This window comes from Asterias amurensis, chromosome 7 (genome assembly GCF_032118995.1).
Source record: "Asterias amurensis chromosome 7, ASM3211899v1".
In the NCBI taxonomy this organism is placed as follows: Eukaryota; Metazoa; Echinodermata; class Asteroidea; order Forcipulatida; family Asteriidae; genus Asterias; species Asterias amurensis.
The window spans coordinates 12,930,781-12,958,766 of NC_092654.1; the positions used below are offsets into that span (position 1 = coordinate 12,930,781).

The 27,986-nt window shown below is 38.8% G+C and overlaps 1 protein-coding gene across 1 annotated transcript; it reads right to left on the reverse strand.

Annotated features, from left to right (window-relative positions):
* Positions 1 to 120: 120 nt before the first annotated feature.
* On the reverse strand, positions 121 to 27,986 carry LOC139939856 (presequence protease, mitochondrial-like). The gene is made up of 26 exons (XM_071936008.1): positions 27,849 to 27,986; positions 25,538 to 25,655; positions 24,258 to 24,364; positions 23,445 to 23,596; positions 22,685 to 22,799; positions 20,858 to 20,954; positions 19,985 to 20,145; positions 18,749 to 18,875; positions 17,907 to 17,995; positions 16,133 to 16,261; positions 15,222 to 15,335; positions 14,325 to 14,421; positions 12,795 to 13,068; positions 11,787 to 11,903; positions 11,457 to 11,586; positions 10,797 to 10,917; positions 9,630 to 9,706; positions 8,311 to 8,476; positions 7,415 to 7,515; positions 5,942 to 6,056; positions 5,683 to 5,795; positions 4,736 to 4,789; positions 3,968 to 4,039; positions 3,485 to 3,599; positions 2,383 to 2,516; positions 121 to 1,412 (listed from the first exon to the last, which is right to left on the reverse strand). The coding sequence occupies exons 1-26, from the start codon at positions 27,893 to 27,895 to the stop codon at positions 1,310 to 1,312; spliced, it is 3,045 nt and encodes a 1,014-aa protein (XP_071792109.1). The 5' UTR covers positions 27,896 to 27,986; the 3' UTR covers positions 121 to 1,309.

The window sequence follows — 27,986 nt, forward strand, 5'->3', positions numbered from 1 at the left end:
GTACTCTGTTTTTATGTAAACGGTCAGGCATACAAATCAACAATAAGAAGAGTAAACAAATAAAATGACAAATAAACGTCCTTAATTGTTTTTTAGATAAATTATTTATTTCAAGCTATCTTTATTCTTCAGGCAGAAAATTGATTCAGTTTTCTGCTTTAAAAGTCCACGAATAATTCTTATGCAAAAATAACAAGCAGTCAAATATATCAAAATTATAGCTTTCGATTGTTTTATATAACAAAATGACAAATATTTTTTTCTGTTCCGAAAGTGCATAATGGCTTTAAAGAAAACTTTGAATAAAGAGAAATTAAAATGTAGATAAATTTGTCTGATATACAACTAAATCAAAAAGTGCAGCTCTTATAGTGTCCGCCATATCTCAAAAAAGCAATTATGACACAAAAGCCAGTTTTGTTAAAGCAACTTGGAGGCAACCAACCGCACTGTATGCACACAAGGAGCACTTCATCAGCGCAACAGACATCTTCTAGCTTTTTAACTTACTATCCCCAAGAAAACAATGAGAGAACTGAAAATGTTCTTATCTACGATTGCCTAGAACTGGTCACCTGTAAAGTGTCTCGAGTGACACAACCTTCAGAAACCAAATGTGACAACCCATACAAAAGATCAGACACTTCTTGAAAATAACACAATGAAATTGTTTTTGTTTTGAGGCATTGCATGATGAGGTATCAATGTATATTCAGTTTGCAGTAACACCATGTGTACATCTACTTCGCTGTGCAGATTTTAGTTTCTTGGGAACAAAGTCTTGCTTTTTATTCTACTGCCGCAGAGCAGATGTTGGAATTTGGATACGGACTATCTTGTATGGGAACAAAAAACCAATGTTCTGCCGATAAACGGTGGTAGCTTTGTTCATAATGTTGACAAATCTTTAAAGGAACACGCTGCTTGGATTGGTCGAGTTGGTTTTTGCAAAGCGTTCTGTAACTGTTTGTTGTAAAATGCATATGGGTAGAAATATGTTGTAAAAGTAGAATACAATTATCTACGCAAATATGCCTTGAAATTGCGTGGTTTCCTTTTTACCTCGTCGCCTAACACGGTCGGCCATTTATGGGAGTCAAATTTGTTACTCCCATAAATGGCCAATCGTTTTATTTCGCAACGTAAATGGAAAAACGTGCAACTTTGAGTGATACTTGTATGGATCATTATATTCTACTTTCAAAACATCTGCATTTTGTAACAAACGGTTTCAAACGCCTTTTATAGACCAACTCGTCTGATCCAAGGCAACTGTTTCTTTAATTGAAGCCTATTCTAGGTCCTTTCCTCAACTGCTTTCTCTGTGGACGTTCCATTTATCAGATGTCGTTGCTAGGTTCTCAGGACCAAGAAAGCTAACTGAGTCCATCTGGGCCTCATGGGCAAGGTACCTTCATAAAAATATAATAAAAAACAGAAACCATTCTTTAAAACACAAATCAATTGGTGTAATAAATGAAAACAAAAAATAAATGGCAAGATAAAAATTGATTGCCATTTCTGCCTTTTGGGGAAAGGGGAGGGGGGATGTGGAGAGCCACTTTGAGCAAAAAAAACAAAACATTTTGGAAAAAGAGTTCTACTCAGAACTTAGTAAAAGGGGCAAATCCATTTTGAAACTTGTGATATCTTTGGCCCACTTAAGCTATAATCAGCTCATAAATATTGAGTACTAAATAATTTGCATATATGGCTAATGTCAAAGGTCACATCACGACCTGCACTACCAGGGATAGTAGTAATGGCAGATCCTTTGCAGAGTGTGTGTCTTTATTGTCTGCAATTCCACATGAAATACACAACAAAACTAAAAACGGATGCAGTACATTTTAGAAACATTCGGAGGGTTTTCAGTTGTTTGTTTTGGTTTGAACTACAACTACTGCAGTTCACAGTCAATTAGTCAAAGAAAAACCAAGGGGAAAAAAAGGGGTGCTGCTTTTTAAAGAAAATCTACCGTACACAACTTAACACCAAATCATAAACGTCCAGCGAAAATCATGCCATGATTGACCTAGGCCCCATTTCATGGCTCTGCTTACCGTTAGCAAATAATCAGTGCTTAGAGTTTTTCATGGGTTAAGGGAGTTTTTGCTTGTGCACGTGCGTACTCCAAGTTACTAGGCATTCTTCGCTAATACACAGGTAGCGCAGAATTTCAGCGCTTGGACAGTAAGCTAAGAATGGTGATCATAATGCAAATTCGTCGGTATTAAGCAGAGCTTGAATTTGAGCCCTGGTAAACAACTAACCCTCCACACATCTTTAAGAACCTCAGGGAAACATTCTTTTTTGGAGGAGTTCTCAGAACCCTTGATAAAATTTCTCTACAAAAATCGGAAAGACTTTTTAAAAGATTACTTTTGCGCAACAGTTTGCAGGTCCTCTTTGGTAACGGCAAACATCCTCCTTCTTTGCTCCTGTCTCATATCGTCAGAGATGTGAGATGTAAAGAGAGTCATGCCTTTATCGGATGGAGCAACGGGCGCATCAACCTGCAGAAAGTAAACACAAACAGACAATATTTCGTTTTATCGAGTAAGCGATAAAATTATTTATACTCGGCACATTGCTCCCTGTTGGTGTTAGCTCGCATGAGTCATGGGGAGACTTGTTATCCAGTCTAGGTTTTTTCCCTATGGCTTGCATTAACACAATGGCATGTCGTGTGTGTGGTATTATGTATGGTAGTGTTGGGTATTTAGCAACCAATGGGAGCATTGCTTACATAAGTTTGTGTTGGTTTGGTTTACATGGTTGACCAATTAGGGTTGGTCTTGCAAATGAGTGGCTGAAAGTTTGGCGGGAGCATAACTATTGTCACTTTGTCACAGCTTAATTTTGGAGTAACTTTTCAACCCACCTCCTTCCCCTACAGTCCACCTTGGGTGTTAACAAGTTTGAAATGTAGGCCTAATGCATTCGGTGCTCGGCCAATTTCTTTGTTTACACATTGGTACATTAGGTAAAAACATTATTACGTTATTGTCTGTATGTGTGTCTGTTTTCCATGGTTGTACTTGGGTTGCTTATTGTGGTGATTCCAATCATTAGGTTGGCATCAGATAGCATATGTTCTCGGTTTTATATATGATTTGAGGCATTGCATAGTGAGGTATCAATATATATTTGGTTTGCGGTAACACCATGTTTGATATCTACTAGCCCGGTAGAGTTTGTTCTTTAGAGAACTGTCTTTCTATATTCTACTACCGCAGAGTAGATTTATCGGATTGTTCAGGAGACTTCCCAGTTCTGAGAAGAACTGTCCTGCTTTTAAACTACTACCCATGCGGAAGGTATAGAAAAATTGGACTACTACTTTAGCTTATAGGATTGTTATTAAGTTCACTACCGCGGAGTCAGGTCTTAACTTAGCCCTGATGCAAATTTAAAATAAATTACAGTTGAGTAGTTTTTGTAAGTTTGAGATACTTATGTTTGTCAGAAATGGCATACTTACAGCGGAGAATACTGACAGCTTTGCCTCATCAATATCTTGTTGGCTGAAAGGTCCTTCTATGGCCCATTCAACAGACCTGTCAAATGCCTCCAACGTCTGCAAAGAATTGGGATCCCTGCAAAAAAAATAATAATAATCAAAATAAAAAATGACTGTAACCCTGGTCTCTAAAAGGAAATATGATAGAGGTATTCAAAGCCAAATTAAAAAAAACAAGCAAATAAACAAACTACAAAAAGATAAAGACAAGTTTTTTTTAATTTATGTCTTTATTTATTTTAGAAAATGGTCAGTTGGTTAATTTAAAGCTTTAGAGACCATAGCAACTGTGAATTGCTTGAGTAGACACTTTTAAAAGAATAAATTGTGTCAAAAACTTAACAATATAACCCAAGTCAAGGCTTTTGGTGATAGTTTACAGAAATGGGTTGCCTTTCACTTTGACCCTTTTAAAGTTTCAAACCAAAAGGAAATTTTGTTCACCTGTATGAGTAGAATTTAAATGATCCCTCAGTTCCCATCGATGCTCCACTCCCATATGCACCACCTTTTTCTCTGTGAGAGGAAGAACAAGTTATTTTGAAGAACATTTTAAATATGCTTCCCGCCTTTTTCGCTATAGAGTCACTGGTTCCCTTCTGCACTTTACACATGTTAGCATGGAACAGGCTATTGGGACCACGGAATAAACCATGGTCTTGAAGCTGGGCCCAATTTCATAGAGCTTCTAAGCACAAAAATTGCTTAGCATGAAATTTCTTCCTTCATAAAAACAGGATTACCAACCAAATTTTCATTTGTTGCATATTGCTTGTTACAGGTATTCAGCTGTTTTATTCTTATCCTAAAAATCACATGGAAATTTGGTTGGTAATCCTGTTTCATGCTGAGCAAATTTTTGTGCTAAGCAGCTCTATGAAATTGGGCCCTGGTTCCAAATGGTCAAACCACAGTAGTCAATCAATGGTCGACTAGCCTGGGTTCAGTCAAAATTGTCAACCTTTAGTTAACCATGGTGCACACTCGAACTTGCTCAACGATGTTCATGCTACTCAAATGCAACTGGGTTGACCAAGGGAAGCTAATCGAACACACCCCGTATTTATAAAAGAACATAACATTTCTAGTTCTTTTTAGCCGAGGCCCCTCCAAAACAGTAGTAATATACATGTCTTTGTACTTTGATAACACAGAAGATAATGGTCTCGAAATGGTTATAAAAGTAATTCATTAGTTATTGTTTATGCTCACCGTATTTCCCTATGAAGGAATTTTGCGGACATAAGTCTGGCTAGTATCCTCAACCTATGGAGAGGCAGAAAATTCAAAAACGATGTAAATGAACAGTCATTCTCTAATGTTTGAAAGAATTCCATTAAAATCTTGAAAAGATCTTGTGACATGTACTTCTATCAAATAATAAACCATAAGGGAAACTGATTTTGTACATTTTAAAAATCATTTGGGGTTGAACAAAGAAAATATACTAGAGCGAAATTTGAACTAATGACCTCTGGATTAACATGCCGTCACTTTACCAACTGAGCTGTCTACCTCCATGTTGGCGGTCTCTCTATTTTGTCAATCTCTTTGTTCGGGGGCACCGGTCATAAGGTATATGACCGATTACTGCCATGTGGCCAGGGATCAAACCCAAGATATGTTTTACTCCCCACCACTTTCTGGAGGGTAGTTTCAAATAATTTTTACAAAATTTGTGTTTTAAAGGAACTTTACAGACTGGTAAGAAAACAAAATCGCAAAGATCACAGATTTACATCAAACTTACACGATCTAATGATGATGATAGTAGAAAACATCCCTTAAAATAAATCTGCCTGAAATGTCATATTGGATGAGAAATAAATAATTTAACTTTGTGTTTGGAGTTTATCGCTCAGTGAGCATTTTATAAAAAAAAAAATTGCATCAATGTCATGCAAAAAATAATGTGTAATCGGTTTTCACTATTTTCTCGTGACCCAGATGGCCGATCAATCTCCAACTTCTACAGGTTTGTCAGTTTATGTATATGGTGGATAACATAAAGTGCTTACACTGCCAGCAACTGTGTCAGCAATTCTGTAATGTTCCTTTAAATAGTCCTTGATCCTTGAAATTTTTTACATAAATGTCCACAAACACAAACTTTTGGAGCAATCTTCACTCACATTTCACAGAGAGTGGGGCATACTCACTTAGCAAAATCTGTGTGTGTGTAAGGAACAGCCTGTACTCCTCGACTGACATAGTTTACTGGGAAGGGAAGCTCAAAATGCGTCTTCAAACACTCAGGGTTGAAGCTATCAACCTACAAGAACAAACCAAAGTCGTATCAATTTTCAGAATCTAGCTAATTTTCAAAGAAATTTTACAAATCTTGTCCACATGAGGAACTGAAATTTCAGCACAGTTCCAAACAATGTTTAATTTTAATTTTTTTTTTAATGATCCTACCTTGGTCAATAGAGGGAGCCCTGTCTGTTCTGCCTTACCAGGCAGGGAACCAAGGAAATTCTCCAAGTTGTTCAACGCTTCGTCCATGAACGCAGGGCCAGAATTCAGTGCACATCTGCAAAAGGAACAAAAACAAAGCAAGTTTTACCTTGGCGAAAAAACACCATTTATTTTTATTATTACACTTTTTCAAAAATAAATATCGCCTAACATCACAAGGCTAGATGGCAACTTCAATGTTAGGGCTACACCTAACTGATTTGGGCTGTCGACCAAAATCAGCTACCTCCAGGGGCACATTTCCAGCAACTTCGGGGGCTTATAAACAGGGTTACCCCTTTTACAGTAAAGGAAGAATGTAGGCATGGGTATCATTCACTAAGAGCCTGGCTGGCAGATAAGAATGCACTACCTCCCCAATATTTTACAAATCAATTATGGTTAAATTCTTTGCTCAAGTGTCATGACTTGGGCCCAATTTCATGGCTCTCCTTACTGCCGAATTCTGCGCTTACGATTGCGATTCCCCGCTTACGTGCAAGCGCCGAGTTTCTGCGCTAGCCTTGTAAGCGTAGAATGCCTAGAAACGTGGAGTACGCAAGCGCCGAAGCCAAAATTCGCCGCTAACCCGTGACATACGCTTGCCGTAAGCACAGAATTCCCTGCTTCCGTAAGCGCCGATTCTGTCCTTACGGTAAGCAGAGCCATGAAATTGGGCCCAGGATTCGAACATAAACTCTGCTGCTGACAACACCAGAGCTTTGCTCCGGTGAACTAGATTGCTCGCTACAACACAGGGATGTGATAGGCTGCTAGAGAAAAAAAAAATGAACTCCGAGCGCAAAGCCCCAAAGCATGCGAACTCGAAAAACTTGCAAGCATGAAGCCCAACTGGTAACATTTATCTTTGGTTTTAAAAGCCCTACTCTGCAGTCTGGGGCATAGAATAAAAAAAAATTAAAAAAACGTAATATCTTTTTTGGGGGCAAAATAAAATCAGAATTCAGTTTAAAACCGGAGAAATCACATCCCTGACAAGTAGTCACAACATTATTATTCTAAACACAGCTTTGTGATATAATTTCTGTGTCATGGTTAAGGTCTGGTTCATACTTTTCCCTTTTTATATTAAATTTTTTTCGAAAAATTGTGAAAGATTTGGGTCAACCAAACATTAACAACTTTTTGTAGGCATTATTACAACTTCATAAATAACACTTTACAGAAGACTGGTGAGGAATGCATTTTTTTATATATATTTTTATGCAATTCCCCAGACACACAAGGCTTGAAGGCCACTTCAAGGTGGGGGCTACAATTTATTTTGTTCCAGGGGACGTTGCCACCCAACCAACGGGCTGAAACAGAGTTACCCCCTTCACAGACCATACGGATGTAAGCTTGGGTATCATCCATCAGAAGCCTGGCTGGCAGAAGCACTACCTGCCCAACATGGTTAGAAATCAAACCTACCTCATAGTTTTCTTGTTTAGAATCAACGCCGCCACTTGCCTCAATTTGTTCATTGTGTCTGTCAAATCGGAAGATTCAGCGATTGTTCTCATGAAGCTTACCTGTGCAAAACCAATTCAATTCAGCTTCATTCAATTTATTCATTACGTTTCAGTTTATGGGATAAGTGTGGAAATTATCAATCTTTTAAAGGGTCTGGGTACTTCTTATAGGACACAAAACACAATATCCACATACTTACATTAAAGGAACACGTTGCCTTGGATCGGTCGAGTTGGTCTTTGAAAAGCATTTGTAAACCGTTTGTTATAAAATGCATATGATTAGAAAGATATTTTAAAAGTAGAATATAATGATCCACACAAATTTTCCTCGAAATTGCGTGGTTTTCCTTTTACTTTGCGACTTAACACGGTCGGCCATTTATGGGAGTCAAAAATTTGACTCAGCAGAGTGTGGGTTCGAATCCCCCCAGTCGTGACATTTGTGTCCTTAAACAAGACACTAAACCATTCCTTCGGATGGGGCGTAAAGCCGATGGTCCCATGTGTTGTGTAACGCATGTAAAAGTACCTTGTGCACTTAATCGAAAAGAGAAGGAATTTCGCCCCGGTGTTCCTGGCTGTGGCTGATGAATGCGCCATAGCACCTTGTAAACCGTTATAAGGTGCTACATAATTGGGTCTCAGAATTCATGACTTCAATAACCTATCTTTCTTTAAAAAAAGTATATACTACATGTAAGCACCTTGAGTACCTTGTGGTAGATACGTGCACTACATGTATAGAAGACTTTTATATCATTATTATTATTTGTCCCCTCCTTGAAGTGGTCATCAGGACTTGTACAAAAAAATGAAAAAAAAAAAAAAAACAAGGAAGTGAGCTTTACTTACCTGCGTCATGCCACCACATATTTCTTGAATTCTGCCTACCGGTGACAGCGAGCTACCAGCATGTTTCATTGCGTAGGCGTGTCCCATATCTGGAATTGACATAGCAAGCTCCGACGCCCTCATACGAACTAGAGTGGTGAGTCGATCCATATCCTCAAGATTGGGACTGCACACATAAAATTATTCATTAAAGGGTCTATGTACTTTTTATAGGACAAAAAACACAATGTCCACAGATTTACACAAAACTTACACAGTTTGAAGATATTGATAGTAGAAAGCTTCCATGAAAATATTATATGCTGAGTTGCTGTAGTTTTTGAGAAATGAGTAAAACAATGTCATGAAAATAATTTTCGTCTCAGTGATCATGAGACGAAAATTATTTTAGCATGTAAAGACGTATTTTCATGACATTGTTTTACTCATTTCTCAAAAACTACAGCACCTCAGCAACAAATATTTTCAGGGCAGCCTTCTACTATCATTATCTTCAAACTGTGTAAGTTTAATGTAAATCTGTGGACATTGTGTTTTGTGTTACAAGAAGTACCCAAGTCCTTTAAACAATATTGTGTCTAAAGGCAGAGTCACACTGCAGCGATAACGAAAACGATCACGACGCAAAGAGAACGCATTGATTGAATAAGCGTGTGCGTATTCTGCGTGGAGCAATTCAACCAATATAATGCGTTCTCTTTGCGTCGTGATCGTTATCATTTTCGTTATCGCTGCAGTGTGACTCGGCCTTAAGCCTGGGCGACAAGTGAAATTTACTACCCGACCAGTCCCGCCTCAAATAGTTCCGACTTCGACATTAGTCGCGACTAGTTTTTAATTCACAAGATGTATTGCGGCATATTGTTGAATATCATAAAATTCATATGAAAGGATTGAAGGATTTTGTCACTGATGTCTGATTGTGTCATGAAAACACAACTGGTTCACCAGGCAGGAAGGCACAACTTTTTGTCGAGGTGACACGATTAAACGAGTAGTTGAATAACGGTACACCCAACGAAGGAAACGGCAGAAAAAGTATGACCTTTCGGTGGCTTTGCCAACCAAAGGGCAACTGAATAAAATGAAAAGATACTGCGATATTTAGAGAGAATTTGATAAAGGATTTTTGGGGTTGAACAAAGAATTGACTAGAGTGGGATTCGAACCAACGACCTCTCGATTAACATGCCGGCGCTCTCCCTATTTTGTCAATATCTTTGTTCGGGGGTGGCTTTGCCAACCAAAGGGCAATTGAATGAAATGAAAAGATAATGCGATATTTAGAGAGAATTTAATAAAGGATTTGATAAAAGTACCTGTTGAAGATGTCAGTCCACAGGGAGAACATATCCTTGAAGTTTCTATCCAAGCTAAAGGAATTCAAAGTAACTCCCTAACATACACAAAAAAACGGTTACTTCACAAATGAACTTTCATACAGAAATAGGTTTTATTTTAAAGGCAGTGGAAACTATTGGTAATTACTCAAAATAATTATCAGCATAAAACCTTACTTGGTAACGAGTAATGGGGAGCTGTTGATAATAATAATAATAATAATATCGAAGTCTTATATAGCGCCCATATCTACCAAACAAGGTACTCAAGGCACTGAGTATATACAAACTTTCAGAAAGATAGGTTATTGCAGTGATGAATTCTGAGACCCAATTAGTTAGTACCTTATAAGGGTTTACAAGGTGCTATGGCGCATTAAGCAGCCACATGTAAAACATCGTGAGAAACGGCTCCCTGGAAGTAAAGTAATTTTCCAGAAAGAAGTAATTTGCCACGAATTTGATTTTGAGACCTCAGATTTAGAATTTCTGGTCTTGAAATCAAACATCTGAACGCACAAAAACTTTGTGTGACAAGTGTGTTTTTTCTTTCATTATTATCTTGCAACTTCGACGACCGATTGCGCTCAAATTTTCACAGGTTTGTTATTTTATGCATATGTTGAGATACAGCAAGTGAGAAGACTCGTCTTTGAAAATTACCAATAGTGTCCAGTGTCTTTAAAAACAATTGAGAGTGAAACAAATTTAAACCAATTTTATTCAAAGAAATAACAAACATTTTTAATACAACCCTCACGGGTCGTATGTGTGACAAAATAAACGACAGTGTGCGATAATGTCGTTGTTTACCCTCAAAAAAGGTGTAAGGCTCTACGCCCATTTTCCAAGAAAAAAAGTATGAGTGCAGTAGAGTAAAGTCATCTATAGGGTTCATACTTCCTGCGAATGCGAATGTGAAAACAAAACTAACGTCACAAATCCGCAACGAGTATTTTGCAACAGTTGAGCTGTGCTCAACTCCTGCGAAACATTCACTGCGAAAGAACTCCCCCCTCCAACTTATTGCAATTGGTAAAAAAGGATCTCTAAACTTTAAAAGGACTAATAAAATATGGGGAAAACAGATGACAAGACAACAGCAACATGAATCACAAGAACATGTAAAACAACTTTTCTCTTTACCTGCTCAAACATTAAGACATCGTCCGGATGTTGACAGATGTGCCTGCCAATCATCAAGCCTCCTGTCTTAAGCTCCTCCCATTGCGCAAACTCATTAAAGGTCATATCTGCTGCCCCCATTCTGTTGATGAAAAATACAAGTCAAGGTTAAAGGCAGTGGACACTATTGGTAATTACTCAAACTTATAGTATATATGCAAACTTATAGTACACAGTGTAGTTTAATGTTCCAATTCGAAAATTTACAATCTTATAGAAACTTTCAGGCCCGATCCTTTACGGAGGTTATAGAGGCAATTGCCTCCATTGCCCTTGATCATTGCCTTGGTGCCCATGAAATGATAGAACAGAAATTTACAATTTCCTTGTAGGGGTGCCCTTTATTATCAAGGAGACAATTCCTTGACGCCCTTTTCTTTTCAAACTGAAGCATAAGGTTTATCGCGATTCAGAACCGCAGTGCATTGTGGGAAGGAATATGGGGCAGTTTCTATACAGTTTCTACCACTTGCGCACGCAACGCCTATACCTTTGTGTGGGTTCAACAACGCCCTCTCTTGATATTTTACTATTCGCGATAAACCTTATCAGGCCTGAGAGAGTAGGAGGTTTAAAAATTAAAAGTTACAGAGTTATTATGAAATATTTGTTTGATCTCACTTTGTGATGACGTTGCAGAACAGGGGAACAAATGGAAGAAGATCATCAGGTACGGATTGCAGAGACGCTACGGCACGGAAATATGTTATACCATTCGTAGGTTGTTCACAACACTGGACATGTACGCCATCTGTGACAAAAATCATAAACAGAAAATTATAATGATTATAATAATAATGATAAGTAGGATTTATAAAGCGCTTTTTTCAGAGATAGAATGCGCTGCTTAAAAATTGTAAAAATTGCTAACTGTAGTTTGACCTTGGATACTGTTTTTTGATATTTAATGAAAAAAATGACGATGAAAGGCTAATCTCGAGGACTTCTTACCGATCTGTCTGACATCCAGTAATGTCCTCTTCAGTTCAGGCTCGATATCAGAAACTCTTAGAGTCGGCAAGACTGACAGATCCTCTTCTTCATTCTGCTCATTCGCTAGCTCAAGCCCTGGTGGTAAGATCAACGGTAAATGTCTAATTTATTCGAAATCTGAAAAAAATCACCATGGCCAAAGTTCATAAAGCATGTAAGCACCAAAACTTGCTAAGCGCCACAGAATAGTATTGCTTAGCAAAAACAAGTTACCAGCTGCAATTTACATTCAAGTTTGCATTAAAGACCCTTTTCACACTGTCACCATCTTGGTCATGTTCCCTGTTTCCAATAACAGTAATGAATGCTAGTATTCATTGCGCTAACATGGCACCAGACTAATATTTCGTCCAGCCTCAGTTTGGTTACAATGAATCGGAATGGAGTAAAATCAAGATGGCCACACCGTGATAAAGGTCTAATGTGGCTGGTGCCCAATTCAATATTTGCTTAGCAAAGAAATTTGCTAATCAATGTATTCTGCTTATAACAGCTTTAGAAATTGGGGCCAAGATTTACTTGCTTATAACTTGCTGTACAAAACTCAGTTCTTTTTATTCCCAGCTCTTAATAACTAAAACTATGTGTCTTCAAGCCAGCATTGTCTCCTGTATCATGTTCCCTACTTCCGAATGGCTTTAGTCAAATTAACTAGGGCAGGACTCAAACCTGCCACCTCTGGATTAACATGATGGTCTCTCAATTTTGTCAACATCTTCGCACACGTGTGCCAGTCAGAAGAAATTTAACTTGTAAATCCCAAAAGGCCAGGGATCTCACCAAAATTTATGATACAACCATACAACCTAGGGGGGTGTGATTTTACATCAAATATCATGTAATAAACCATAAAGACAGTTTTTAACACAACTCTTTGTGTCACAATATATTATAAAAAGATACATCTTGGAGTAACAACTAAAAATGATTTGTCTTTAAATGGAAAAAAACCTGTTTGAAACTAACCCTTATCATAAATAACTTGTTTATCCTCCCTGTTCAACTCCGCCACCATACTACCCAGAACCCTCTCCTCTTCCTGTTCAAGCTCCTCCTTGTAGTTGTCTTTAGGGGTCATCATTAAGGTCAACTTGTGGTCATTCTTCAGGAAGTACTCTTCCACCTTGTCCTGGAGGAATCTTGGGTTGTCTGCGAGGCACTTCTGGAAACGCTCTACGTTCTCGTTGACCCTTAGCATGTCGGCCAGGCTTGTGTCGTGATTCCAGCTCTGCATGAGGGACTGTGAGAAATAAAGTTAAGATGGATGTGATAGGCTGTTGAGAAAGAAACAAAATGAACTCGGAGCACAAGCAAGGAAGCATGCGAGCTTGAAAAATTGTGACCTTGAAGCCCAATATTAACATTTATCTTTGGTTTTAAAAGCCCTACTCTGCAATCTTGGGCGTTATTGAATACTTATATCTCCATTTCTTTCAGAACTTGATCTTAACAGAAAAAAAAATGGCGGGGGGGATAATCAATAGCTGAATTTCCTCTTTTTTGGCATAAAAAACCAAGGAATTCCACTTACGGAGCAATCAAATCCCTGGATATTTGTTGCCTTACTGGGAAAGAGTCAAGAATCCAAGTCCAAGTCACACAGTTTTAATGAGTTAATTTAGTCTATCTAATTTCGTATACGTTGTCAAACGACGGTTGGTCACATTTTATGATTATTTTACAAAATATCTAGGTATACTTTAGTGCTTGAAACACTATCGAGTACAACGTCAGTTTGCTCAGCTCACAATAATTGTGTTATTATAGTAATTTTTGTTATATGGAAAATGTTATTGTAAACTGGAAGATAACATATTTTCAGCTGTGTTTGGTTGAACTTAAAGGCAGTGGACACTATTGGTAATTGTCAAAGACTAGCCTTCACAGTTGGCCTTCACATAAAAAACCTGTGAAAATTTGAGCTCAATCAGTCTTGGAACTTGCAAGATAATAATGAAAGAAAAAAACACCCATGTCACACGAAGTTGTGTGCGTTAAGATGGTTGATTTCGAGACCTCAAGTTCTAAATCTGAGGTCTCGAAATCAACTTCGTGGAAAATTACTTCTTTCTCGAAAACTATGGCACTTCAGAGGGAGCCGTTTCTCACAATGTTTTATACCATCAACCTATCCCCATTACTCGTCACCAAGAAAGGTTTTATGCTAAAAATTATTTTGAGTAATTACCAATAGTGTCCACAGCCTTTAATGCTATCTTTCACTTTTGACAGACAGTAATTTTCAAGTTGAACTATTTACTTAAGTTTGTAATGCTAAAAATTATTTTGAGTAATTACCAATAGTGTCCACTGCCTTTAATGCTATCTTTCACTTTTGACAGACAGTAATTTTCAAGTTGAACTATTTACTTAAGTTTGTAATGAATCTTTACTCAACTGTAGATTAGTTTCGTAACGAAAGTGTAGATTCTTAAAAATAATCTACACTTTCAACAATAGATGTCACAGAAGTAGTTTAAAGAACTGTAATCTTACTGCAATGAGATTGAGGCCAAACGTGGTACTCTGGTGTTTCTGAGAAATCTCTATCTTATGAAGAACGGCTTCAATTCTCTCATCCTCAAATCCAGTCCTGTCAGTAAAATAAAATAAAAAGATTATCATCCTAATCATATTAACTATGGATATTTGGTTTGCGGTATCGCATATGTGTATACTCTTGATTGGTAGATTATGTTCTTTTGAGAACTTGTCTTGCGATATATTCTACTGCCGCAGAGTAGATTTGGAATTTGGAAGACTTCTCAGCAATGAAAACTACTATAAATTGCAGCCGATATGATTTCATAAATTATTTTTTACTTCCAACAAAATACAGAAAAAACACCATGTAGAATGCTCAAGATTGCACGGTAGTGATTTTTTTTAAACCAAAGATAATTTCTGTACTAAAACATAATCCTATAAAAGAATAAAATGAAAATCAAGACAACAAAACAACAACCAAACAAACAGACCCAAATTTTTTTTAAAGACACTGCACAGTATTGGTAATTGTAAAAGACCAGTCTTCTCACTTGGTGTATCTCAACATATGCATAACATAACAAACCTAAGAAAATTTGAGCTCAATTGGTCGTCAAAGTTGCAAGATAATAATGAAAGAGAAAAAAAACCCTTGTCACCTGAAGTTATGTGCTTTCAGATGCTTGATTTCGTGACTTCAAAATCTAATTCTGAGGTCTCAAAATCAAACTCCTAGAAAATTACTTCTTTCTCGAAAACTACGTTACTTCAGAGGGAGCCGTTTTTCACAATGTTTTATACTATCATCAGCTACCCATTGCTCGTTAGCAAGTAAGGTTTTATGCTAATAATTATTTTGAGTAATTACCAATAGTGTCCACTGCCTTTAAAGCATTCAAAACTTACTCTGCAACTTTTCTAAAGGTGTCTTGTATGATAGTTTTGACTCTCTCTACGTCGTCCATCTTAATGCCTTGAAGACCAGCGGAGAATGAAGAATCTTTGGTGCTTCCGTCATAACTACAAGACAACCAAAACAAATATGGAAGACATCTCTTAGAGAGTCATGGCCAAATGGTTAAGAGCATTGAATTCAAGTTCTGATGCTAAGTCACCAGAGTGTGGGTTTGAATCTCGGTTGTGACACTTGTGTCCTTGAGCAAGATACTTTACTATAATTGCTTCTCTCCACCCAGGGATATAAATGGGTACCTGCGAGGGTAGAGGTTGATATTTTGTATGAAAAAGCCATTGTAGCGCCACGGCAGCTCGGGCAGTACTCCCCAGGTAGCCGAGAAACATTAAAGGGATGATTTTGGCACTTTGACCAGAGCACTAATGTAAAGCCCATCGATACCGTTACTGTGAAATGTGCTACATAAGAATTTGTTGTTTTTATCTCTTCATAAATTTTTCAATTATGACTCAGTTGAAAAAGTCATGAGAAAATTATTTTAGCGTGTAAAACTTATTTTCGTGACATTGTTTTACTCATTTCTCAAAAACTACAGCACCTCAGCAAGTAATATTTTAAGGGAAGCTTCCTACTATCATCATCTTCAAACAGTGTAAGTTTAATGTAAATCTGTGGACAATGAAGATTTGTCCCTTGAAAAATATAGATAGAAAAACAAACAAGCAATGGCATCCATTTTGACAATTTAGAACATTGCTTGTTGTTGAGAAAATAAAATTAGCTGTTGCAAACATTTTACCAACCAAATGGACCGTTGGTATAAATGCAAAAAAATAGTTAATGGCCTGACAATTCTAACAGACACCAAAAAACCCAAATACAAACACTGAACATTACTTACCCTATAACAGGTGAATAGGCAGAGCCTATGTTGGCTTCTATTAAGGCTTGGTAGAAAGGAGACGTGGGTCCAGACACAAGCAGGTGAGACAAAATAGACATTGTGAAAGCTTCAAAAGAATCTGTTATACTGTGTAAAGAAGCAAAACACAAACAATATTAACAGCCAAACTTGAATCGTCATAATTTCATGCACTGTAACTTTTACATTTTCACCATCAGTAAACATAAAACTGAGCTATTTAGCCCTTAATGTTGGAGGTCTCCCTGTTTTGTCAGTATATTTATTTGGGGTGCCAGTCAGAAGCCTCACAACCTGTAACTGCCGTATAATCTGTACCCATGTTACAATACTCATGACACTTGTGTCCTTGAGCAAGATACTTTACTATAATTGCTTCTCTTCACCCAGGGGTGTAAATGGGCACCTGTGAGGGTAGAGGTTGATAATGTGGATGAAAAAGCCACAAGCGCCTTACAGGCAGCTGGGGGCTGTATACTCCCTAGGGAGCTGAGAAACATAGCAGGGATGTTATTGGCCCTATGACCAGGGCACTAATGTAAAAAGCATTGATACGGTAATTGTGAAATGCGCTATATAAGAATTTGTTATTAAAGAGGATGGGGATGAAACCTTTTTTGTTTTTAAATATCAAGTCTTCTGCTCTACCAACCGAGCTATCTACGGGTGCGTTCGTTTAGCTTCTCTGGGTCGACGCCTGGTCTGCCCCAGTACGTTCAAATAGCTTTGACGCCATTCAAAGGGCTCACCCGGGTCAGCACCAAATGCCCTGCTTGTGGAACGAGTCACTTGGGGCTGGCCCGAGAGGAAAAATGTGATCGTTCGATTAGCTCTTGTCAGGGGCTCACCGGAAGGAGCACCGCAGGTCGACCCAGTGAAGCTTATCGAACGCACCCTACAATCCTGGACAAAATGCTAGGGCCAGCCATTCGATAAACGACCCCCCCGCTCAATGTTGATGAGAGCACAGAGTGTGCTATGAGAGCCATGGGGGCACAGGGCCATGGTGCGGGGGTCCCAACGATATTTGGCCGGGATTGTAGCCCTAATAAAGAATATTAATTTTGGTTTTTACCCATATACCGATGTGTGTTAGCACTGTATACTCAGTACTTTCCCGAGCCCTAATGTTGGCAGTCTCCCTATTTTGTCCATATCTTTGTTTGGGGTTACTAGACAGAATGTCAGAAGCCATTCAACCTGAAACTGCCAGATAGCTAGGGATCACGCCCAGGTTTACGACACGACACGGGAAACGACAGTACAGGAATTACCTCGAGGGGAAGCAGCATTTGATTTCAAATATCAAACATTCAAGGCACTGGACACTATTGGTAATTACTCAATACAAACTAACTTGAGCAATGAAAAGCTGTAGATAGTATAATACATTGTGAGAAGTGGCTCCCTCTGAAATAACATAGTTTTTGAGAAAAAAAATAATTTCTCACGAAAAATGTTTCAATTGAATTCGAGACCTCAGAATTTAAGCATCTGAAAGCACACAACTTGTGCAACAAGGGTGTTTTTTCTTCCACTATCCTCTTGAAACTTCGACGACCAATTGAGTTCAAATTTTCACAGGTTTGTTATTTTATGCATATGTTGAGATACGTCAAGTGAGAAGACTGGTCTTTGACAATTATCGAAGGTGTTCAGTGCCTTTACGCTGTATACTACATTGCAAAATGGGGCTGCATGTTGAAAACTGCTGGGGTTCCACAGGGCAATGTACTAGGTCCAGTTCTATTACCTATTGAGCAAGAAACTCACACTGACAGTGGTTTGCTTCTCTGGGTCAGCTGCCATGGGATCTGGTGCACAGTGGACATGTTTCTCCCTCTGTGAAAAAAAAAGAAAAAGATTTGGATAAACAATAATTATTAAAACTACTTTTTTCCATAGCGCTTTATCTACAGGCATCTCAAGGTGCTTACTGTAATATTCGGGAATAACGAGAGACTATTCTAAGAAGGCAGCTTTTTACATGAGCATGTTGACATGTGCTTTAGTCTGAACACTTGAGGGCGCTATAACAATAACAGTGTAGTGCAGAGGCATAATCCTACAATTACCATAATAAAAGTCCAGGTTTTTAAGTTTTTGACCAAAGAGACCCATTTATGTACCCCTTGTAAGGGTTTACGGCAGGGATTTGAGTCAGACAGCGAAAAGTGTAACTGTTTTTTATTAACATGCAATACACAACGCATGGGACCTACGGCTTTATGCTCTATCCAAAGAACAAAGCAGTTAAATTTGATCTTTAATTGGGTCTTGATTATGGACACAAGTGTCATGACCAGGACCCAAACTCACACTCTGGTGAGAAACACCAGAGCTGAAGTCCAATGCACTTGACCGCTTGACCATGACACGTCAAAAACAGACATGCAATTTTCTAATAAAAAGAGGAAATGGCTGATCACACTTAACTTTTGTATAGCACTTTTTAGTTTTCTATGGCACTGTTTTGAAAAGAAAAAGAGGCAATCAGCTGATCAGCTGAAAAGTTGCATGCCTGCACAAATAGTAGGTGACTCTGTCATTCTGGAAACATCACTAAAGATTGTGATCTCAAATACTCTTACTTACTGGCTGAGTCCAGTGCTTTTCAGGAGGCACTTCAGTGTCTGGCGTGATCCGGGAAAATGACTGCAGAGCTTGACCCTGGATGACCTTAAGATGACCTTCGAGTGGAAGGTCGCCATACGTGAAGAATCTGGCGTGAATGAAAATGGTAGCTGTATTAGTCACATAGTATGTACCTCACAAACTGCAGACGAGCAGAGTATACGGTTTGAAACATTAAGACCAAACCCCCACCTACACTCCCACAAGAGGGATTCCCACATGGTTGTACAGTACCTACAAGTTTACTTTTTATTTTCATAACACACCACTTGCTTATTCTGTATTCTGGTTGGCTAAAACACAGTCATGTTTAGTGAACTAAATAAAGTGTAATGATCGTGCGCGCATGTTTTGCAGGAATAGTGCACGATCGAGCACTGGTCTTTTAAATTTTTTACTGGTTACAGCGCCCTCTCTTTACGTGAACCATGAACATCAACTAAAAAACTTCCTTTCTTTTCCAAATTTCTTTTCTTATTTCACAAATAAGACTGAGATGTAATATTAACATATATGGAATGGCATATTCCACTCGGGCCTGTCAGTGCCCCTTTTCTGGTCACTCAAAGTCCCTTGGGGGAATAGACGTACACTGTTTACCTCATTGCCAGTCAATATGTGTATAGTAGTTTCTTCCTATTTACCTTACGTTGCTAGAATGGTAGTGGGTGGCATGGAAATCGTTCAAGGGGTACACGCGATTAGCCCTGCAAAAATTAATAGGCATTCTGTCCCTTTTGTTGCGCCGTAGTTTCAATTTTCTTTAGAGGTGGATTATAACAGCCCCTTTAAAAGTCTTATTGTCTGTGATGGATTAGATGTCTGTGGTTATAATGTGTTCCAATCTTTAAAAACTGTTTTGGGTATGAATGAATAAGTGGGGCCACGTTTATAGTCTGGATCGCAATAATAGTAAAATAAACCCAGAACACTTTTGCGTTCTTCCAAAGGACAAAAAACAATTAATGTCTAGTTATTATTATTCCTACAGACCCATTGCACAACGCACAGTGCACTTGCATGTGTCCCCCATTTTGGGGGTCAAAACATGCACAAAAGGATGTTTCACGTATTAACATGTGTCGAGTTGCGTCGTATGGCATCCTTTTGTGCACACATTGACCCCAAAATGGAGGACAGGAGACACGCGTGTATGCGGGCTACGCGTTGTGAAATGGGTCTACATATGACGTTTACCTTGCATTGCTAGGATGGTAATGGGTAGCATGGAATTCTTTAAGCTGCTGCCAAGTTAACCGAGGTATGTGCAATGGGTCCCCTCCGCTGTTATGAGAGTAAGTGTGACTTGGGAGGAGACTACTCTGACAGTGCTGGGCAAAGATCTGCTCTGGGCTGGTCTACCAAGAAAACACAGAAAAAATAACTTATTGTAAGGTATGTAAAACCACCCTGTACACCTCTATAAGGTGATACACATACCGGGGTCGATTTCACAAGGAGTTTGGACTAGTCCTAGAAGGTATTAAAAAACTTAAGGCTAGTCCTAAGTAAGGACGAGTAACTCAGACAAGGTATGTAAAACCAACCCGTACACCACTGTGACACACATACTGGGGTGGATTTCACAAAATAATAATAATACTAATTTGGAAGGGCTTATCATCGTTACTTGCAGCTAAGAGCTGAATTGCGAAGGACGCGGCTACAACGTGTTCGAGAAGCAGGCACGCAAGGGTGCCTTTGGCTGCCAGCCACATCAACCCATTATGACCACGGAGCACAGCCAAGATAAAAAGTGTTTGATTTTTCCCTAGGGAGGAAAACTGGATGGTCTGGAAAACCCTCGTGGCACAGCAGAGAACCCAACCACAAGTCAACTCAAATATGGCCGGCCCTGGCCGGGAATCGAACCGGGGTCACCTTGGTGAGAGGCGAGTGCTACACACACAAGCCAACTGTGCCACAAAGAGTAAGGACTTGTCCTAGAAGATATTAAAAAACTTGAATTCTCCATATTCTTTTGTTTTATAAACTTTTTTCCATTCCTGTTGTTTTCAGGACAAACAAAAATTAGAGTAAACAAAACTTGACTTAATTTTAGTTTATTACCATTGCTCCCTTCATTTCATTGAAGACTACCCCCTTGAAGATAATGGGAGAGTGTGAATCTTCATTGTTCTCATGCTCCAATCTCCATCCTTCTTGTCTGCACAGAAGCAAAAGTACATAACAATTACAATTTATAAGGAGCTATTTTGTTGAAGTTGATCACAGCCAACATAAAGTCAAATAAAAAAATAATACCAGTTGATCGTCAATTTCCTCATGCTTCGAAAACTACGTAACTTCAGAGGGAACCGTTTCTCACAATGTTTTATATTATAACACCCCTTCCTTTGATTCTATCTGTTGATTGGCCGAGAGCGTGTCACATGGTGTTGTGTATTTTGACATGTTCACCGACCAAAGTAACTACTCAATGGACTATTCAACGATAGCCTAGCAACCAATGTACTAGTGCATGGATACCCTGGTACCCAGACTACATTGACTACCATTGATTTAAACGAGCTGCTCGAACCCGGTGTATGAACAACATATGTGCATTTGAAATACGGTTTAGAGAACGAACATAACAGCAGTAGTCTGGTACCCTCTTATTTTGTCAAAACTCGGTGTTTCAACGTAAGATTTTACAGTTCTTGTTTGACGATTGATTGTGCACGTAAAGTTTTTTGACGATTCTACCAGGAAAATGGAGGACAATGAGCCCCGTCCGCGATTTGTTTTACTTACTGAAGATGAATTACGAGATTTTATAGACTCAGCAGATTCAAAGAACACTGAATGCAGCATAAAAAACTTGTACGAAAGAATTGGTCAACAGTACTGTTCTGTACGCAACACAACATTAGAGATAGTGGATCACATGAACAACGAAGAATAAAGGTGTTGTGTGAATTAATTTTTATTAAAGTATACAGATAGAATCAAAGGAAGGGGTGTTATAAAACAAATATTGACTGCTTTGTCTCGTGGCATAGTAAAACTAGTCACTCTCGGTGATCCCCGGAGCAGCCTATCTTCCCTCGGCTTCGCCTCGGGAAGATAGGCTGCTCCGGGGATCACCTCGAGTGACTAGTTTTACTATGCCACTCGAAGCAGTCAATATTTATATATTATAACACCCCTTGCAAGTATTCTGCCTGCTCATTGGTTTAGAGCGCGTCACATGACATGTCTTAGTTTTGCTAGACGACGGCCGTCGGTTTGCCGTGCGCTAGTCCGAAGACTAGCACATGGCGCCGTGCGCTAGTCTGACAGACTAGCACACGGCGTGCAGTACCCAGACGTCCGTTGCGTGTACGAGTATGATAAATTAATTGTCTGTAACCATTTCGGATTGCACGACACTACATGCAACACATTAAGTAAAAGTGTTTGCAATTTGTATTCGCGTCGTCCGTGGATTGTAGCATTCAGGTCTGTAACTTAATAATAATAGTACAGTATTTAGAAATGTTTGGGGTGTTATAAAACAAATATTGACTGCTTTTACTTGTGCAATGGTTAAAAACTATGACTCCCTCGGTGATCCCCGGAGCGTTTTATTTTCCCTCGGCTTCGCCTCGGGAAAATAGAACGCTCCGGGGATCACCTCGGGAGTCATAGTTTTAACCATAGCACTCGAAGCAGTCAATATTTGTATACTATCAACCTCTCCCAATTACTCGTTACCACCAAATAAGGTTTTATGCCAATAATTATTTTGAGTAATAACCAATAGTGTCCACTGCCTTTTATATTATGAAACACAAATGATGTATTTCATCATGTGAGGGCAATACCACAATGAATGTTTTATTGAATAGCCTGCACATGACATACAGACTAGTGCACTTGAAGAGCATAAACGAAACCTTCAATAGATAGTACCTGAAGTCTAGTTCCCTGAGCCTTGGGTAGAACACTGCATCCAGGTAGACTGACAACAAGTTGTTGAAGTCTGTTGGATTCTGAGTGGAGAACGGATACATGGTGTAATCACTCGCTGTAATATAAACAAAATAATAACACAAAGTCAACCATCTGCAGACATTTTGAAATAAGGGAATCAATGTGATTTGAAGAGGTTTTCAACTAGTGGTTTAAACCCAACGAGGCCTGGTTCTTGATAGTTTTACCGAGACGAAGTCAAGGTAAATTATTAAAAACCTTCATACTTTGGTGTTATCCCATACTTTTGACATAAAGATGACAAAATTATTTACTGGCATGGTAACATCTAGACTACATGTACAGTAAAGGCAGTGGGCACCTTTGCTAATTGTCACAGACCAGTACTCTCACTTCCATACATAATTATGCATAAAATACCAAATCTGTGGTTACTTGGACTCAATTGCTCATCCAAGAGGCAAGATAATAAAAAGAAAAACACCCTTGATGCACAAATTTTGTACTTTCAGATGCCTAATAAAAAGCTTCAGGCCTGAAGTCTTTTAATATTTGAGTAAGAAGTTACCCTTTTCTCAAACAAATTGTTACTTCAGAAGGAGCTGTTTCTCACAATATCAACAGCTCTCCATTGCTTATGACCAAGAAAGTTTTTAAGCTAATAATTATTTTGAGTAGTTACAAAGTGTCCAGTGCCTTTCAACGAAGACATTAGTTTGAAAACAATGTCTTATGTTACCTGTCCATGCATTCATGAATGTTGAGAGTGAACGGTTCAGCATCTTGAAGAACGGGTCTCTGCAGGGGTAGCGCTGTGATCCACACAGTGTGGTGTGCTCAAGAATGTGGGGAACACCAGTGCTGTCCATGGGAGTGGTTCGAAACCCAACACTAACGAGAAAAACAAGTATAATGTAGTGGTGGTTAAAGGGTTTGGGTACTTTTTGTATGACACAAAACTTAAAGTCCAAAGATTGACATTAATAATAATAACAAGTTCTTATATAGCGCATTTTCACAATAAACTGTATCAATGCGCTTTACATTAGTCCCCTGGTCATTGGGCCAATAAACATCCCTTTTAATCTTTCTCAGCTCCCATTAGGGAGTATACAGCCCCGAGCTGCCGTGGCGCTCCGAAAGCTTTTCATTCACAATATCAACCTCTACCCTCGCAGGTACCCATTTATACCCCTGGGTGAAGAGAAGCAATTATAGTAAAGTATCTTGCTCAAGGACACAAGTGTCACGACCGGGATTCGAACCCACACTCTGGTGAATTAGCACCAGAACTTGAATTCGATGCTCTTAACCACTCGGCCATGACACTCTACATGCACATTAAACTTACAGCAGGACTGTATGCTTCGCTTTTGAAAAGGAAAGGGCACCTTGGTAAGGGCACTCTAGATGAGGGCCAGAGTCAAAGGCTAGGGCCTTTCACGCACCGCCACGACCCTGCCGGTTTTAAACGACAGTTTACGAACTCATTGGGGGGGGGGGTGATTTTACATGGAATGACCCATTAACATAAAAGATGTGCTTGAGTTACCTGAAGACATTGTTGCTGTCCTCACGAGCTGCATGTAGGTATTTGGCTTGAGTTACATCATGGGATAGGGTCACAGCTGTCATGTATAACTCTGGTACTGGAATCACCTGAAATGCACGTTAAACAATATTACAATTTATCACAATTTCAGGACATTTCTCAATTATTCCAACATGAGAATTGTGTATATTTTATACTTGGGACCAACTGTTTGTTTCAATCTTATAAAGTTGTAGGGATATAAACCATAAAAATAACCTGTGAAAATTGATTTTAAAATGGTGGAAGCATTTTTGAGACATTGTCGAAAATCTGGAGCGATAACAAGATTTTGGTCCTTTTTGTACAAACAAAACACAATTTCCACATATTCACATTAACTTACACCGTTTGAAGATAATGTAGTTTTTGAGAAATGAGTAGGCCTAAAACAATTGTCACAAAAAGATAATTTGTCTAACTGAGACTCAAATATTTGAATTGAATAAGAGACCTCAGCTGAGGTCTCAAATTCAAGGCATCTAAACGCACACAACTTATGCGAAAAGGGTGTTTTTTCTTCCCTATTCTCGCCAACCAATTGGGTCCAAATCTTAGTTTTGTTATTTTATGCATATGTTGAGATACACCAAGTGAGAAAACTGGTCTTTGACGATAACCAAAAATGTCCATGTCTTTAAGCAAAAAAATATCGCTTGACAATTTTCTGCTAGGCAGAAATAAACAGGCAGACAGGATTCCAGTCACAAGTTGTGCGTGGAACATGGTAGTTTTGCTGGTAACCTTATTCTAGTAAGCATATAATGTTGCTGTGCTTAGCTATTGTATGTGCTTAAAGGCAGTGGACACCGTTGGTACTTGTCAAAGACTAGCCTTCACAGTTGGTGTATCTCAACATATGCATAAAGTAACAAAACTGTGAAAATAAGAGCTCAATCGGTCATAGAACTTGCGAGATAATAATGAATAATAAAAAAACACCCTTGTCACACAGAGTTGTGTGCGTTTAGATGGTCGATTACGAGACCTTAAGTTCTAAATTTGAGGTCTCGAAATCAAATTCGTGGAAAGTTACTTCTTTCACAAACCTCTCCCCAACCTCTCCCCATTACTTGTCACCAAGTAAGGTTTTAGGCAAATAATTAGTTATTAGCAATAGTGTCCACTGCCTTTAATCAGCTCACATAATGTTGCTGTGCTTAACTACTTTATGTGCTTACGCAGCTCCCCCCCCCCCCCCCCTCCCCCTCAAAAAATAAAAAGTGTAAAAAAAGGCAGACCTTTTCAACTGTGAATCCATGAAGCTTCTGACCAGGCCGGTACCCCTCTGCCGTTTTCAAGGCTGAGACCGAAGAATACAGGCGGAGACTGGACAACGGTTGCACACTTGTAGGACATCTAATGGGGAAATCAGAAATTTAGACTAAACAGATTTTAAAACTAAACACATCAATAAAAGTAAGTCCCCCTCAACAATTCTTCATAACAGCGTAAGGTAAAACATTTCACCAATACAACTAATTAAGAAATAATTCTATGACATGTTTCCTAAGTGTTGTTGAAAAATGAAAGATGTCCATGAATTCATGGCTGAATGAGCTCAAATGGAAGACAAAAACTGCCTTTCTTTCTTTTATGATTGTGACTGTGTGTAAAAGTTCATCTTCCTGTAGGTAGCCCACCTTGTTGAGCTGTTAATGGCTCCGCTTTTAACATCGGTCTCATCACTGTCACCATTACAGCCCACCTTCGATACATGTCCTAAACGCTAAGTTTTCAAAGGTCGCAAAATGTGAGGTAGTTTGATTGCAAATTTCTCCCACTTAAAAAAGTCCAATACTACTCCAACATACCTCATTTTATTCCTTACATTTGTGGAATTACTATGACACATAACAGGACTTACTAAATGATGACTTTGTCCAGATGTGATGATTTGGAAATTGGTAAAAAAAAAACGTGTACACAAATTACATTTACCGTGACATACTCTTGGGCGTCGCCGCGTTGCATGCAACGGAGGAGTCCAACTGGCCCTAGGTAACACCACCAATTTCAAATTTTAAATAATTAGTTTAATAAAATCTAAAGAACTATTTCGCCAAGCCCAAGAAGAAGGGCCCAAGTTTAAAGCCAGTGGACACTTTCGGTAAACAGTATTGTCCAAGACCCACACTTTGTGTACCACAACTTCTATATCAAATAACAAACCTGTGAAAATTTGGGCTTTATCGGTCATCGGAGTCGGGAGAAAATAATGGGAAAACTGTGTCATGACATGTGTTTAAAATAAATCCGTAATTCTTGTTAACGAGAATTGATGTTGTTTGGCTGTTTTCTCAAAAAGTAAAGCATTTCATGGAATAGTGTTTCAAGAGAAGTATTTTACCACTACCTTAAACCTAGCCCAGGTTGGACTCCTCCGTTGCAGGCAACACGACGGAGTCCAGGGTATAAAGGTCCCGTACCATTGCGACAATTTTTCAAAAATCTGTTAAAAATATTTCTACCTAGCTCGGGAGTCTGAACTTTTACTCTCATGTTCCTTGTAGTTGAAATTCAAAGATCGCATGATTTAAAATTGTTGAATTTTCTCCTTTGGTGTTAATATTTTGTAAAAAGAAAATCGAAATTAGCGTGTTCCGATTCCACGTCGTGCACTAACTTCCGTGTAAACACTTTTTTGCACTGCTCACTGGCGGCGCCATCAACTTGCGTCAACCACTCACTAAGCAGATGGACAATAGTCAGCGAGCAATTTACACAAAGCGCAGTACATAGTATACCGAGCATAGACGTCTCGTGCCAAGACTCCATGTGCTGGAAGCGTATCTTTTTCCCAGGACACATGAGGCCGTTAAATGTAGCCACATCTGACCTAGGAAAAAAATATACGCGCGTAGGAAAGCGCCCTCTGTTGTCCGTCTACATGACAAGAAGAATCCATGTTAAAAAGCAAGATGGCGGCAGACGGCTTTGCTGCTTATAAATATTTTTAAAGAAAAAACTCACTTTGTAACCGAAATTCAACCTGAAACTCAAAACTCAGCATTAAACAGCCGTTGATGGACATCCACCCGCAACGCGTCACCAGCAAACCGAAGACACGTGATGCGACTACCACCTGATCTATACACCGCGACGCCATGTTTCGTTATCATACACATCCGAAAATCGCAGACTTGTCAATCGCTCCACGATGCGGAGTTAAAAATCATCGATTTGGAGTTTAAAAAATGATCGTGAGTACAATGTACAATTAAATGCCTGATGTTACATCCTAGACGTATCGAGAATAGAGTAGGCGATTTTTGAGCTAGTTTGTTTGGTCTTTTTGTAATTTTGAGGCATTTTTTGTGGCTGGGTGTCGCGAAAAACAGGGTATTTGTTAAAATTCTATGCCGTTCCCTGGGGCGCTAGTACGACAGATGAAGTCAAAAATTGTTTTAAAAGGAGTACAGCGCCCCAGTTACTGGGTCTACCTGTATTGTAAATTATAATATTTGTAAATCTGTGAACTTTTTTTTTCTGTACCGAAAGGGTCCAATGGATTTAAACAGGTTTAATAATATTTCGGAAATTCATCTTTACCTTCGAAGACTCCTCAGTAGCCGGCTTGAACTGTTTAACTTGTGCATTATGACTATGCAAAGTTATCAAATACTTGATAGCTTGTTCATAAGCTCTCTTCGTTCTTCTCACTCAAATAAAGGTTTTTCCCCAAAAAAC

Excerpts from the sequence above, each read along its gene's own strand:
- LOC139939856 (XM_071936008.1), bottom strand. The coding sequence starts at position 27,895 with ATGCACAAGTTAAACAGTTCAAGCCGGCTACTGAGGAGTCTTCGAAG. Across the intron at positions 10,918-11,456 it reads TTCTGCAACGTCATCACAAA|AATGGGGGCAGCAGATATGA; the intron begins GTGAGATCAAAC and ends TTTCATCAACAG. Across the intron at positions 3,600-3,967 it reads TTTAAATTCTACTCATACAG|GGATCCCAATTCTTTGCAGA; the intron begins GTGAACAAAATT and ends TTTTTTTTGCAG.